This window comes from Gopherus flavomarginatus, chromosome 4 (assembly GCF_025201925.1).
Source record: "Gopherus flavomarginatus isolate rGopFla2 chromosome 4, rGopFla2.mat.asm, whole genome shotgun sequence".
Classification (NCBI taxonomy): Eukaryota; Metazoa; Chordata; order Testudines; family Testudinidae; genus Gopherus; species Gopherus flavomarginatus.
Window position 1 is genome coordinate 132,860,236 of NC_066620.1, and position 16,678 is coordinate 132,876,913.

At 38.8% G+C, this 16,678-nt stretch overlaps 1 protein-coding gene across 5 annotated transcripts in view; it reads right to left on the minus strand.

Annotated features, from left to right (window-relative positions):
• Positions 1 to 16,678, minus strand: part of FIG4 (FIG4 phosphoinositide 5-phosphatase) — a 157,398-nt gene that overhangs the window by 34,236 nt on the left and 106,484 nt on the right. For 2 of the 5 annotated variants that reach the window (XM_050951349.1, XM_050951351.1), the window contains exons 20-22: positions 15,754 to 15,949; positions 4,116 to 4,198; positions 1,428 to 1,517 (exon numbers count right to left, since the gene is read on the minus strand). In XM_050951349.1, coding sequence (XP_050807306.1) covers positions 1,428 to 1,517; positions 4,116 to 4,198; positions 15,754 to 15,949 — 369 coding nt within the window. Of the gene's footprint in view, positions 1 to 1,427; positions 1,518 to 4,115; positions 4,199 to 15,753; positions 15,950 to 16,678 lie in introns of those variants that run through there. The other 3 variants (XM_050951350.1, XM_050951352.1, XR_007774117.1) reach the window with 3 other exon arrangements.

Consider the following 16,678-nt stretch of genomic DNA (forward strand, 5'->3'; position numbering starts at 1 on the left):
ACCATTTATCACTAAGTCCAGTTTGTCTAGGTGACAAGATAGAGTGGAGTCTCCAAAGGGACTGATTGTGACTCCACGGTAAGATTGTTACAGTGATCTAGGAGCTCACATTTGTTACTGGCTTGGCAAAATCTAATGATAGAACGTACTTCCAGTTTGAGGTATCTGCCCTGTTTTTGACACTCTGCCCTGAGGAAGGCACTCAGTCGTGAGCCACTCCAGACATTGTAACAGAAAATAATATATTTTTAAATCAAACTGTTTTAATGAAGTATTCTAAGAAACTGCATATTAATTACCCTTTTGAAAATAAGTTGGAAGCATTTAAAATTAATCTGTAGTTTAAGAATCTTTTGAAAACATCACTTTATCAATGTTGATAAATGCAAAGTAATGCATATTGGAAAACATAATCCCAACTATATATATCAAATGATGGGGTCTAAATTAGCTGTTACCACTCAAGAAAGATCTTGGAGTTATTGTGAATAGCTTTCGGAAAACATCCACTCAATGTGCAGCAGCAGTCAAAAAAGTAAACAATGTTGGGAATCATTAAGAAAGGGATAGACAATAAGATAGAAAATATATTGACTCTATATAAATCCATGGTAAGCCCACATCTTGAATACTGTGTGCAGATGTGGTTGCCCCATCTCAAAAAAGATATACTGGAATTGGAAAAGGTTCAGAAAAGGGCAACAAAAATGATTAAGGGTATGGAACAGCTGCTATATGAGGAGAAATTAATAAGACTAGGACTTTTCTGCTTGGAAAAGAGACTATTAAGGGGGGATATGATAGAGGACCAAACAAATCTTCAGATCCAAAAGAATATATTTGAAAATAAATTCAGATTTGAACACTCCTAATTGGAATACTGGTGGGCAGATATAGGATATTAATTAAAAATTCTAAAATACAACTTTCACAGAAAGCTGCAAATTCATTTAAATTAAATGAGATTTTATTTGCGGGATATATTATACAAGTGTTACTTGAGTGAGACATGCATCTGAGGAAGTGGGTATTCACCCACGATAGCTCATGCTCCAAAACCTCTGTTAGTCTATAAGGTGCCACAGGATTCTTTGCTGCTTTTACAGATCCAGACTAACACGGCTACCCTCTGATACTTGAGTGAGAAAAAGAGACTGCTAGATTCCTGTTTCGGTGGGTACAATCCACCCATGTCTCAGCTACCCATTATGTTTCGGGGTTGAACCCTGTATCCTATACAAGTAATGGATGTTGATGAAAGAATAGGTAGAAAATATTTGTGGCATTCATGATATTTTGATATCAGACATTTATTCAATGATTTTTAAGGTACACTGTCCGACTTCAAAGAATTCTCTCACAAGAGGGAAACCACAGCAAGAACCGAACTAAAAGGAAAAAGAAATGAAAAAATAAACAGTACTTACATATTTATAACCCCATCTAGATGATGTTTTGAACAAAGCTGCTGGCTGCTCTTGTCTTGTTTATGTTGATTCTGCCCTAACTGAACAAACCTATGGAGTAGCAGTGGATAAAAGTATAAGTCATAAAGAGAGCAAGAACTATTTGCACTAACTTCAGTGAATTAATGAAAATGACAGTTCTGTACAATTTGGAGAGTTATGCAGTTTCAGTAAGTCACACTGGGTACATTAAAGGACAGCTGGAACACTCACCTCACTTAACACAAAAGTGAGAGTCATGATGATTAATACACTTATCTTGGTCTAGTTTTTTGGTTTTTTTAAAGTTGCTTTTAAAACTAAAGTTTGGGTACATTTTGGGCCCCTTTTTTAGCTAGGAGGAGGTCTTGCCCACTAGTAGGTTTTGCTTACTATTTCACAGGCAGCAGATGGGGCCATCAGCAAGAGGAGACAGTCAGAGTTAACTGCTCTTTCCAATAGCATGAACTCCCCACAGAAGACCTCTAGGAGGAGAGAGAAAGAGGAGCACCTGGGTGTCACTATTGGAATTGGGTGGTAGCGCAGCTGTAGAGAGAAGTAAGCTAAATAGATGGCAAGTTGGCTCAAGTTCCATGCAGATAAGTCTGATTCTGACCTCTCTCCTACTTGACTTGCATAGCTTGAAAAGCTGCCCTCTCATTTCACTGGTTTTAGCTATTTAATTGGATAAGTCTTTATCTGCCTCAGAAGGATATGCAAATGTGTCTTCCTCCTCTATCCAGTCTATACTTTCAGAGTAGAGGATTTCCTCTGCTCTCACAAAGCTTGTGAAAAGGAATGGAGGACAGAAACACACATTTGGGTTCCTTCCAGGCAGCAGATGAAAGGGAAACCAGTAGAAGAGCTGAGAAGGATGAACCAGGCTAGTGGCTATGAAGGGAAAATGGGAGGGAACTCAGTAACTCCATTGCATATGGCAGACTTGAGCTCTTTAGCAACAGCATTCTCCCTGCCTCAGCCTCAGTAAATTAAAGTCATGATTTTATACTTGATTTTCTAAAAGGAGGCTTTTAAAAAAATAGTCAATATGGTCAAATAATATTAGGACTGATTATTTTTAAACTAAACTAAGAACATATCACATGGAGAGACTATAGTGAATTAAATTTCTCCTCACAATTCAGGGATGGTTCACAACATAATAAGTAATGTAATGTAATTAGCCAGTCATTACACATCATAAAGCAAATCTAAAGTTGCACAGCTGCATTTCAACACATGGCTTACAGTCATTCACTTGACAAACATGTATGTCTAAGTTTTCATTATGAGGTGTAGTTTTCTATTGTCCAGTGCTCCATTAATTAATTCAAAAGCCTAAGCAGGTGTTTAAAACATTGATTTACCAGACTAGCATAACTGATTTGCACACCACGTGACTGGGTAAGCAGTTGCTCGCATGGCAACAGCATTACAGGCCTTAACAAATTAGAAGAGACTTCAATTTCAATTTAAGTTTCCCTGACTGCCTTCCTATTATTTTGCTTTTCTGACTATAATTTACTAACAGAAAGGGCCCAGTTCAGGAAACCATTCCTACTCAGGACAGCACTTAAAGTTAAGTAAGTGCTGAAGTCCATCTCTATTCATGACAAAACTTAAATATATGCTTAAATGCTTTTGCGAATTGGATCCAAAGTACTTCCTTATAATTTTGATACAGAGTAAGTTATATAGTTACTATTTCATCAAACCATGATATTGGAGTCCCAGTTAATTTGGCTTCAACCATCTCCTATCAAAACTATGAAGTATTTGTACAAGAAAGTTATCATTTAAGATCTTAATGCACTGTTATGATGAGTTACCCTCCTAGTTCGGTCATTTTTTCCCACTTTTCCACGAGTAGCCTGTATGCCAGATTTAATAATTGGTTCCAGTCTCAGATGAAAACCAGCAGTTTTAAACCTTAAGATAGTTGCCTCTGATGAGACAGAAAATGCATAAGTAGCTTCTGAATGATCTGGCATATAGCAAAAAAGGTGTAAATATTTGAAGAAAAATGTTGAATACCAATCAAACATTTTTCCTGGAACAGTCACAGCCGAACAAGATTTTATATAAGAGGTATAGCTAACACTTGTGTCTCTCTGCAGAAGACAGAAACATAACAGTTTTCTTACCAAAAAAGGTTAATTTATATAATTGTACTTGCATTTTATAGCTAAGATTGTTTAACGGATTGGAAATTTAAATTATTTTTAAAAAAATTCTCTGAAGTTGCAGAACTCTAATGTTGACATTTTATAAATTGGTGTAATTCAACATTTGAGAATAAATGTGAACTATGTACTTGTAAATTCAAGAGCTACTATTAATTTGAGTTTGTCCCTTGTTCCTGGAAAAATGTTAACTGATATTTCATTACAAGTCCATTTGATTTAACTATCAAATTCTGCACTTGGAGGCATCTGCACAGCTTCATGCTGAAGTTAAGAAAATTGAGTGCACACATATGAGAGATAAAGAGTTTGATTTTAAAGACACAGAATAGTAAAATACTGCCAGCTTCAAGTTAACGCTAGTGCTAGTGCCAGTGCCATACCAGAACAATGTTTAAATAAATTCTGAAGGAGGAGCAATTTCTCATACAGAGTATTTAACTAGCTCCAATCATCACTTACTAATTATGACTGAGAATGCTCTTACCTTGTATATATTGTGAGGTCATCCTCTGAAGGAACATCTGAGAGGTTAATCCCATATATATCTTTCATGGACTGAACTATGTTCTGGGGGGATGAAAAAACAACCCAAGTAAGTTTTTCAGAAATAGAATACTATGCCAATTTCCAAACAAAAGTTGACTAGATATAACTGAATTCTTTCTAGATCAGGAAAAAAAGCATATTATAATAAATGCAAATAAAACCAATAAAAAAAAGTCTCTTGTACTTCTTGCCAACCTTTCTAGGCTTATACTGAATCTTTTAAGACGATTTTTTTTTAGATTATTTTTCATTTTATTTGTTCACTAAGAAAGGAAAATATTACTGAAATAGACACAATATGATAGCATATGGTATAATCCATCAATTTGGAAAGAACCTGAGATTTATTTTATTGCTAATATAAAATAATACAATATAAAAATATTTATATAAATAATTCATATTGTGGATATATTACAAGTTGTATGCTTTTATGATATTTTATTTATTTTTAGTTTAAGAAAGAAAACATTATACAAGTCATTTACAAAAACCTTTCACCATTTATCTTTAATCTTGCTCTATACTACGTCAAGAAACCCCCTTATTTTCTTCAGACTAAAATTATTTTAATTTCCATTATAGTTTTAAAAAGTTACACGTTCATGAAATATACAGGTCCAGTGGAACAGGGTGCTAATGTGCATGTTCAGGCTGCTGTGCCCTATTTTAAGGTTAAACTCCTTAAAACTGATAAGGGTCATGCGACCGCAGGTTGCAAGCAGTGCCTATAAAACAGAGACAACCTATCCTTAACAGTGAAAGACCCAGAATCAGAGATGGACTAGGGAGAGTTGGATGTGTCCTGGCAAAGAAAGTATTTCTTTCCAATCAAGTCTTCTGTATTGTCCATTGTTAACAAAACCTGCCCCGAGGAAAGGGATTTGGAACCTCACTCAATCATTTAGATATTTTTGGACTGCCCAGCTGGTCAATTGGCCACCAGTCTACATAAAGGTATAAATTAGGTATAAAAAAATCACATTAGCAGATAACAGAGGATGTGTCAAATCCAAACAAAAGTTCTCATTTACCTTTTTTCAGAAAAGCCTTTTAAAAAAATATTACAAGGATAAGACTAAAACAATTTTGGTTATTACTAATAGTCTGTCTGCTTTGTGTTACTGTAAGATTTAAGAAAGTGTGATTAATTTTTGCAATTATAAAGAAGAATTTGACTTATTTAGCACCTTCCCTCTAAAGATCAACATATTTTGTAAACTTTAATGAAGTAAACTTCACAACATGTGACCTAGATAAACATTAACCCTACTTTACACCTCTTATTAAGCCTGTAGTGTTTACAAGCATCACTGTAGCCAATGGAAGGTGACATCCTTAAAATGTTAATGTTTAGAAATTTTCTAAATATGCATGCTCAAAGTTGCTCACTTTAAACATTCATAACATTAAATGTAATTAATTTTCTTCAAATTCAGTTTTTATTCACAGCAAAATTTATAAAAACAAGACATGTTTGAAGTTAGAATCATAGAATATCAGGGTTGGCAGGGACCTCAGGTGGTCATCTAGTCCAACCCCCTGCTCAAAGCAGGGCCAATCCCCAACTAAATCATCCCAGCCAAGGCTTTGTCAAGCCTGACCTTAAAAGCCTCCAAGGATCGAGATCCCACCACCTCCCTACATAACCCATTCCAATGCTTCACCACCCTCCTAGTGAAAAAATTTTTCTTAATATCCAACCTAACTTCCCCTCTCCATGCAACTTGAGACCATCACTCCTTGTTCTGTCATCTGTTACCACTGAAAACAGTCTAGATCAGGAGTGGCCAACCTTTGGCTCTGGAGCCACATGCGGCTCTTCATAGGTTAATATGGGGCTCCTTGCATAGGTGCCAACTCCAGGGTTGGAGCTACAGAGGCCAACTTTCCAATGTGCTACAGGGTGCTCAACCTCTGGCTCTGTCCCAGGCCCCAGCCCCTGCTCCTGAGTCTGAAGCACCCTGGCTCCTCCCCCCAACCTCCATCCTCCGAGCCTCCTGCACACCACAGAACAGCTGATCAGAGTGGGCGAGAGGCACAGGGATGGAAGGTTAGGTGCTGATCAGTGGTGCTGCTGGTGGGTGGGGGGGGAGTAGCTAACATGTTACTGTGGCCCTTTGGCAATGTACATGGGTAAATTTTGGCTCCTTCTCAGGCTCAGGTTGGCCACGCCTGGTCTAAATCCATTCTCTTTGGAACCCTCTTTCAGGTAGCTGAAAGTAGCCATCAAATCCCCCCTCATTCTTCTCTTCTGCAGACTAAAACAATTCCAGCTCCCTCAGCCTCTTCACATAAAAGTCATGTGCACCAGCCCCCTAATCATTTTTGTTGCCCTCCGTGAGACTCTTTCCAACTTTTCCACATCTTTCTTGTAGTGTGGGGCCCAAAACTGGACACACTACTCCAGATGAGGCCTCACCAATGTTGAATAGAGGGGAATGATCACTTCCCTTGATCTGCTGGCAATGCTCCTACTTATATAGCCCAAAATGCCATTAGCGTTCTTGGCAACAAGGGCACACTGTTGACTCATATCCAGCTTCTCATCCACTGTAGCCCCTAAGTCCTTTTCTGCAGAACTGTTGCCTAGCCACTTGGTCCCTAGTCTGTAGCAGTGCATGGGATTCTTCCATCCTAAGTGCACTTGTCCTTGCTGAACCTCATCAGATTTCTTTTGGCCCAATCCTCTAATTTGTCTAGGCCCCTCTGTATCCTATCCCTACCCTCCAGCGTATCTACCACTCATCCCAGTTTAGTGTCATCTGCAAACTTGCTGAGGGTGCAATCCACGCCATCCTCCACATTAAGGAAGATACTGAACAAAACCGGCCCCAAGACCGATTCTTGAGGCACTCCGCTTGATACCAGCTGAACATGGAACCATTGATCATGACCCACTGAGCCTGACGATCTAGCCAGCTCTCTATCCACCTTAAATCCATTCATCCAGCCCATACTACTTTAACTTGCTAGCAAGTTCCCAGCTTCTGACATTAGAATCATCTTGGTTCAACAATTTTTAGTTTCTTCCACATTTCCATAACTTAAAAAACAAAGATTCAATTTTGATGATACTTAAAAAATAAAAACAAAAACGAAACATAACCAAAAGTCATTATGGTGTGAGATGAGATCAAGGCCGCGCAAAAAGAGGGTCAGAATGAAAGTAAGTATTACACACTAACTGTATAAAGCATCATCAGCATATACCAAATAGGTACATTAAAATGTCCACAGTTCACACTAGAAGTCTGTCTTTACGAATGCTAGCTACATTTAATTTGTTTTAATATAAAAATAATTAGCTCTACACTATACTAAGGATCTACTAGATGCAGATATGCCAGATAAAAGGATTTATTTATTTGTAGAATAGATAGTGCTTAGGTAATTTTACTTTATTTCTTCTGACTTTGTTACCATCGCTGCCTTATAACTCAAAGCCCAGAACACAAATATTTGATTGTCCTGTAATAACATTATTTACTCAAGAATGCACCACAGTATCTGCAGAAAACAGATATTTTAAAAATTGTTAACTATGCTAACAACTAGCGGACACTTTGATCAATGCCAAAATCGTCCATTTTCCTAGTTTAGAAAACTGTATCTACACTGGTACATTAGCGTTCCTTTTTAGTATAGGTACTATGCAAATGATAGGCATTTCTGCAACCAGAAAATAAAATTAAAAAACTCTGTTCTTTATGGAAGTTGAAATAAAATATACTTCTGTTACATTCCTGCGGTTTACAGGTTCTCAAAAATAAGAGTTTCTTGAATTAGATATTTTTAATCCTTTTCAGTCATAGCTAACTGCATAAATTATTTCCTACTACATTAGCAGTTCAGCCCACACGTTTCACAACCTGCATTATAGCTTCTCTTTGGATACCTGAATGCTGGGACCCATGACAAATAATGGTTATTGCTGAAATGTTAATTCTAAAACATTCTCTCAAAAGCCCATATCTGATGCTGCAATTAACTCCAAACTAACCGCACTGAGTAATCTATTCTAAACCAAGATCAACTAGTGAATATACACAGGTTTGGTGTCTAACATACTCTTTTACATTTGATCTCTGCACAAAAAAGCATAATTATTACCTTTATATATAAAATATGCACCAAAGATAGTTTTGTGCTTTTGAGGTTTATAATGGTGGCCACAAATACTAACATAGCCCCAAGTTTTGCAATGGACTGCAAGCGGGCATACTGGGGCCCATGGGCAATCATTCACAGCAGTAGTAAAGTTACACAAATTAATAATTAAATTCTCAGTACGTTTCAATAGACATAAGGGTACTAACAGAGCAAAATATGACTCAATATTGTTATTAACAATGAGAATAAATTAATTTAACGCTGGTTATAAACTAATACAGCTTAAAAAGGTCTTAAATAATATTTTGAATTTACATACACCTTTCATTAAAGCATCTCAAAATATTTTACAAAAATGTATTCAGGCTCAGTAAGAGGGAGGGAAGGATTATATCCATTTTATAGATGGACAAAATGAAGTGAAATCACTTGCCCAGATTGCACAGCACCTCATGAACAAGAGTTGGTGATAGTGCTCAAGAGTCGTGACTCCTGGTTCCTTGCTACAGCCACTGTAAAACCCCCTTCTTTTCCATTGGTCTAAGACACTAACTCTTCATTATTCTGAGACACACCCTACATTAACACCACAGTATTTCAGAATTATTGCATCGAACACCACAAACTGGGCTTGGGAAAATTTAAGCCCTGTACATGTGGCTAACATTCATATATGAGAAGTCAATCACAGTCTATAAAACAATCTCGAGGTTACTGATATATTGTTGAAAACTGTTCTGGAAAAGAAGTAATTTTAATATTCATTGTTATCAAGCAACACACTTTTAGACAAGTGTAGGATATTTTGGCCTATAATCATGTAGGCATTAAATAGAATTTTACTAAAAATACAACAAATTAAAGTTTATGTTAATGGATTTAACAAGTAGCTTGACTTTGAGCTTTGATAGAGAAAAATAAACCATACACACTGTTTGCCAGTGCCCCAGCAGAGTGACATTTCTGTAATTTCTTACTTAGACCATGAGGTCCTGGAAGCCTTGAGAAAATGTAAGCATGAGATGTATGAATGAGAGAAAACAACTTTTCTGAGTCAAGAGGACAATGGTTCATAAGTTACTACCAGGAAAGTACAGGCTCTAATAGTCAAGAAGAAGCTATTTCAGAGTTTTGACTGTTCACCCAGACAGAGGTAGTTGAGATCATTTTGGTGGAGTCATTGTCTTCTGCTATTCCCCTATTACATACATACTTGGGAAACTCAACAAAGAACTCAAATGTGAAGTTGCGGAACTATTAACTAAGGTTTGTAACCTGTCCTTTAAATCAGCTTCTGGACCCAATGACTGGAAGTTAGCTAATGTAACATCAATATTTTAAAAGAACTCTAGAGATGATCCCGGCAATTACAGACTGGTAAGTCTAACGTTGGTACCAGGTAAATTAGTCAAAACAATAGTTAAGAATAAAATTGTCAGACACATAGAAAAACAAACTGTTAAGCAATAGTCAACATGGTTTCTGTAAAGGGAAATTGTGTCTTACTAATCTATTAGAGTTCTTTGAAGGGGTCAACAAACATATGGACAAGGGGAATCCAGTGGACATAGTGTACTTAGATTTCCAGAAAGCCTCTGACAAGGTCCCTCACCAAAGGCTCTGTCATAAACAGATAAGTAAGAGTTAACAGAACAGAAGTACTTCATATCTCTTTTGCCTGGAAAGGGTTAACAAGATCTGCGAGCCTGGCTGTCACCTGACCAAGGACCAATCAGGGGACAGGATACTTGCAAATCTTGAGGGAGGGAAGTTTGTGCGTACGCTCAGAATCCTGTGGCACCTTATAGACTAACAGACGTTTTGGAGCATGAGCTTTCGTGGGTGAATACCCACTTCCTCAGATGCATGTAATGGAAATATCCAGGGGCAGGTATATATATGTGTGTTAGCAAGCAAGCTAGAGATAACGAGGTCAGTTCAATCAGGGAGGATGAGGCCCTGTTCTAGCAGTTGAAGTGTGAAAACCAAGAGAGGAGAAACTGGTTCTGTAATTGGCAAGCCATTCACAGTCTTTGTTCAATCCTGAGCTGATGGTGTCAAATTTGCAGATGAACTGAAGCTCAGCAGTTTCTCTTTGAAGTCTGGTCCTGAAGTTTTTTTTGCTGCAGGATGGCCACCTTAAGGTCTGCTATAGTGTGGCCAGGGAGGTTGAAGTGCTCTCCTACAGGTGTGTACGCTGTTAGTTTTTGGTTGTTCACTCTGGGGGCTCAGAGGGACCAGACATGTAACCAGGTTTCTCTCCAATCTCTCCGATACAGGCTCTTATAAGTTCAGAATAGTGAGTACTAGGTAAATAAGGTGAGTTAGGTTCTGTTTGTTTTCTTTATTTGCAAATGTGTATGTGGCTGGGAAGAGTTCAAATGTGTATCTGGCTGGCAGGAGTTTAAATTTGTATTTTGCTGAAAGGATTTTAATTTGTACTTGTATACTTAGGCTGGGAGGGTATTCCCAGTGTCTGTAGCTGAAAAACCCTGTACCTATTCCATCTTAAATTTACAAAGATAATTTTTACTGGTTTTTCTTTCTTTAATTAAAGCTTTTCTTGTTTAAGAACCTGATTGTTTTTTTATTCTAGTGAGACCCCAGGGGACTGGGTCTGGATCCACCAGGGAATTGGGGGAGAGAAAGGAGGGAAGGGGGAGAGAAAGGTTAATTTTCTCTCTGTGTTAGGATTACTCTCTCTCTCTCTCAGGAAAAGTCTGGGAGGGGGAGAGAGAAGGGGGGGGGGAGGTGAATTTTCCTCTCTGTTTTAAGATTCAAGGAGTTTGAATCACAGTGATCTTCCAGGGTAACCCAGGGAGGGGAAGCCTGGGAGAGACAACGGTGAGGGAAAGGGTTTACTTTCCTTGTGGTAAGATCCAGAGGGACTGGGTCTTGGGGTCCCTGGGCAAGGTTTTGGGGGGACCAGAGTGTACCAGGCACTGGAATTTCTGGTTGGTGGCAGCGCTACAGGTTCTAAGCTGGTAATTAAGCTTAGAGGAATTCATGCTGGTACCCCATCTTTTGGACGCTAAGGTTCAGAATGGGGAATTATACCATGACAGGCTCTTACATAAATTAAGCTGTCACAAGGGCAGGTCCTTTCATGGACTGAGAACTGGTTAAAAGACAGGGAACAAAGGGTAGGAATTAATGGTAAATTCCCTGAATGGGAGAGGGGTAACTAGTGGTGTTCCCCAAGGGTCAGTCCTCGGACCAATCCTATTCAACTTATTCATAAATGATCTGGAGAAAAGGGTAAACAGCGAGGTGGCAAAGTTTGCAGATGAAAAACTGCTCAAGATAGTTAAGACCAAAGCAGACTGTGACGACTTCAAAAAGATCTCTCAAAACTAAGTGATTGGGCAACAAAATGGCAAATGAAATTTAATGTGGATAAATGTAAAGTACTGCACATTGGAAAAAATAACCCCAACTATACATACAATATGATGGGGGCTAATTTAGATACAAGAAGTCAGGAAAAAGATCTTGGAGTCATCGTGGATAGTTCTCTGATGATGTACATGCAGTGTGCAGAGGCGGTCAAAAAAGCAAACAGGATGTTAGGAATCATTAAAAAGTGGATAGAGAATAAGACTGAGAATATATTATTGCCCTTATATAAATCCATGGTAAGCCCACATCTCAAATATTGTGTACAGATGTGGTCTCCTCCTCTCAAAATAGATATACTGGCACTAGCAAAGGTTCAGAAAAGAGTAACTAAAATGATTAGGGGTTTGGAATGGATCCCATATGAGGAGAGATTAAAGAGGCTAGGACTCTTCAGCTTAGAAAAGAGGAGACTAAGTGGGGGATATGATACAAGTATATAAAATCATGAGTGATGTGGAGAAAGTGGATAAGGAAAAGTTATTTACTTATTCCCATAATACAAGCACTACGGGAGTCACCAAATGAAATTAGTAGGCAGTAGGTTTAAAACAAATAAAAGGAAGTTCTTCTTCACGCAGCGCAGTCAACTTGTGGAACTCCTTACCTGAGGAGGTTGTGAAGGCTAGGACTATAACAGTGTTTAAAAGAGAACTGGATAAATTCATGGTGGTTAAGTCCATTAATGGCCATTAGCCAGGATGGGTAAGGAATGGTGTCCCTAGCCTCTGTTTGTCACAGGATGGAGATGGATGGCAGGAGAGAGATCACTTGATCATTGCCTGTTACGTCTACTCCCTCTGGGGCACCTGGCATTGGCCACTGTTGGTAGACAGGATATAGGGCTAGATGGACCTTTGGTCTGACCTGGTACAGCTGTTCTTATGTTCTTATCTTGCTTGATGTTCCTCAGAAAGCAAGGTAGGGTGCAACAGAAGGGAGGACGGGCACTAGGTGTCCTGACCAAGGGAAATGTGTTTCACCTCTTAAGTCCTGACCTTGTTGCCCTTGGAATGGTAGATTATTCATTTTCTGTTCTCTTGGGTCATAAACAGGTCCCAGGATGGAGAAGCCCATTGATGAAATATAATCTGTACCACAGAATAATGAATATCCCATTTGTGGTCTTTAGAGGAGCTGGCTGACTATGTCTGCTAGTGTGTCATGAATCCCTGAGAAGTGTCCTGCTGACACAGTGATCGGGTGACAAATATACCAGCTCCAAAAATTGACAACCTCTATCCAGAAAGTGGTGATTGTGCTCCCCCTCAGGTCTGAATGAGTGGTAGGAATTATTAGCAGGCCTCATGGACTGCTCAAATTTCTAGGTTTATGGCCATGATGGACTCCTGGGGAGTCCACATCTTGTGCTGTGTGTTCATCCAGATGGGCACCCCACTCTAACAAGGAGGTGTCAATGATCAGTATCTCCTCATACGTGGACAGAATGAAAGGGAACTCCCCAAACACACACTTGTTCCCTTGTCTCCCACCAGGCTAAAGAAGCTCATGCTCTATGTGGGAGTAATTTATTTGGTGTGTATACCATCTGAAGCCAAGATTGCAGGCGACAAAGTCAAAACTTTGCAAAAGGTCTCACATGTACAGGAAACCATGCAACCTAGAAGGCTGAGACATGAACAGACTGAAGCCCATGGACTCAGTCTGAGTTGAACAACAACTTCCTTTATGGATTGGTGATTGGCCTGAGGAGGATATACTGTAGCACTGATAGATTCCAGAATTGCCCTGATAAACTCTATAGCTTGTATGAGACCTAAAATGGATTTTATATTTATATTTATACAGAGTCCCAGTGAATGCAGAAAATGGAGCAAGAATGGAGGTTGCTGTCAGCACCACCTGATGAGATCTCTCAAATCATTAGCTAATCAAAGTAAGAAAAAACTGATGGTCCGTGGCCTTGGAAATGAGCAACCACTGCTGATAGTACTTTTGTAAATAGCCTTGGGGCTGCTGCAAGGCTAAAGGGGAGCACCTTGTGTTGAAACTTGTTCAGACCTACAGTGAGTCTAAGGAACTTTCTATGTGAAGGGTGGATGTCTATGTGGAAGCAGGCATCTTTCATATCAAGAATTATGAATCAATCATCTTTATTCAGGTGAAGAAATTACTGATGCCAAGGTGGCCATTTTGAATATCAATCTACAGGTAAATACATTGATCTGTTTGCATTCTATGATTCATACTCCCTTTTTGCAGGAGGAGGAAATACTTTGAGTAAAAACTTTCCCCAGTATTGGAGGCAGCCTCAGCACTACAGACCCTGATGAAGAAAGGACTTTACTTCTTAAATGAACATCCTTTCATCAGAATGGTCCCTGAAGAGGGATGGGAAAGAGGCATTCTATGGTATAGTGGTATGAATGATGTTGAGAACCCATTTGTCTCATTATCCTCTGCCAGGCTTCAGAGAAATGAGATAGATGGCCACCAAATTGGGTATCAGAGTTTTAGGTTGATGAATGCAGCATCTGGAGTGTTTCACAGCTCTCAAAAGGTCCTGTCAAAAATGTATTTTAGTAAAAGACTGGGGTTGGAAGCAAGGAAGAGGTGGGAACATCATATTTGATCCATATTTGATCCTCCGTGGTGGTTCAAAACCGCTCTGGGTGGTAAAATAATTGTAGTATTGGTACTGCCTGTATGTGTGTGGTCTGTGGTATTCTTTTTTGGAGGAGGACTGTAGATGCCCAGTGAGTGGAGGGTTACCCCAGCATCCTTCAACGAGTGTAACAAATCATTCATCTTCTCACTGAAGAGATTGGTCCCTTCAAAGGGCAAACCCTCCACTGCAGATTGGTCTTCCCTGAGGAATCCGGAGGAATGAAGCCATGACACTCAATGTGTGACAACAGTGGTTACCAATCGATCTGGAGGCTGTGACTGCTGCAGCAAAGCTTGGAGGGATGATCTGGCAATCAATTTACCCACTGTGCCAGCCCTCTTAAGGAAGTTTGTGAGTAAATTCTGTGAATTTAGAGTAACAAACAAAATGGTACTTGGACAATAATGTCTGAAAGTTGGCTGTACAAAATTGCATACTGGTTGAAGTAAAAACGTCTCTCAAAAATAGGTTTAAGTGTTTGGGCTTGGCTGCCTTATTGGAAGGGGTACACTTTAGTTGATGTTACTTGCTCTTATAAGTGGCAGCTTGAGCTACCAAGCAGTTTGGGGAGATGTGTGAATAAAAATTTTGCTCCCTTTGCCGGCACAAAATGTTTCTGGGTTTTCCATTATTTAAATCAAGACTGGGTCTCTTTCTAAATCACATACTCTAACTCAAATCAGAAATTATGGGCTTGATGCAGAACCTCACCCAGCAAGTTCTGTGGCTTGTGTTATGCAGGAAGTCTGTTGCCGGAAATTATGGTGGGGCCAGACAATTATTTAATGACCGCAGATATCGAGATTCAAAAAGTTAAAGCTTTATAACTGTTAAAACACAAACTGGAAACATCACGTCAGAATATATAAAGTAAATATCCTTAAATCAAACTCTAATAAGTTCCCAACCTGCATTTTTCTTACTTTACATATCTGTAAAATTAATATCTGATAAAATCAGAATGTGCAGTTTAGATAATTTAGTTTAATAAAACTAAATTAACACCTCAGACTATTAAGTTACTACTTGGCAATTCAGAACTCAGATACCAAGGAAGTCCTCAAAGGGACACTTTCAACTTAAAATCTAGCCAATTTCAAAACCTGAATTAAAAGCAGTGTTAGATACTATATCTGCTCACAAATCCCTTTCCAGTTTTTATGGCCTTAGAAACACATTTTCTAGTTTTTTTAAATGTTATTTTCTTCCCCAATGCTGTGTGAGAGGCTCCAACAAAGAGGGAAAATGACAATTGTGTATAATCAGGTTTACTAAATGCCGTCAAATGCGTAAAGCAAATAAATTGGAGAAAATAATTTTCCCTTTTAATGTCAGGAACATTAGGTGTTATAAGTAACACTAGGCAAAATATTTACATAAGAAATGTGCATTTTAAGTTGATGATCTCCCTTCATGTGTGCCAGTGCAATTTTCTCACCTCTGTTATTTTTACATTATCGCTTGTATCTGTCATCTTTACTGGAGTGGAATGCTGAGAAACAGCTCCTTCATCTTCTTTGTCAGTCCCAGAATCATCCTCAGAACTACTTGATGCTGCTTCCTCACTTGGGGGAGGAGGGGCACTAGCAGCTGTTTTGCGCTGCAGCACAGTTTCTTCTCTATTATTTTTGTTCCTATATATTCAAAGAAGAAAGACAGTGCACACATTTATTAAATGGACACAAAATACTTGAAAATATGCCATACGTATATTCCTGAATTTTGGTTTCCATCTCATCTGGCATAAGGTGCAAGAAGAAATTCTACCTTCTGAATGTCTTCTGTTATTCTTGAAGGCTCTGCCTGCCCTTTGAATCCCCTATTTTTTCTTTTCCCTGGGTATTCACTATATCTTTATCTCTTCTCATACTGATGAATGTCTGAAGCCATTTCCATGACTATGCCAACTTTCCTCCATTTTCTGCTCAGTCTCTTTTTTCACTCCTGCTTTTTCTTTTTCTCTTTCTAAACAACTTTATGTATCTTTCTTGATTAATCCTTGCATCACCAAACCTTGTATCTTTGGCTCCCTACCTAAATTCTCTTCCCAGGTCTTGAAAGTTTGAAAAACAAAGCCATAAAACTGCTGGATAGTGTTAATGACTTTCCTCCTCCCCAAAAGTGACACCTTCTCCCTGGTCTCCAAATCAGAGAACTTCCTTTAGGCACTCCATGCTCACATCTTTAACTGTCTGACATTTTCTTTTGGATGTTCTATAGCTGTCTTAGAGCCAGTCTCTCAGAAACTGAGTTTATCATCCTTTCTCCTTCTCTCTCTCCATCACCTTGTGTCTTCAACACCACTGACACCTCTACTCTCTCTCCTGTTCCTTGGCTCACAACCCTGGTGTCATCCGTGACTT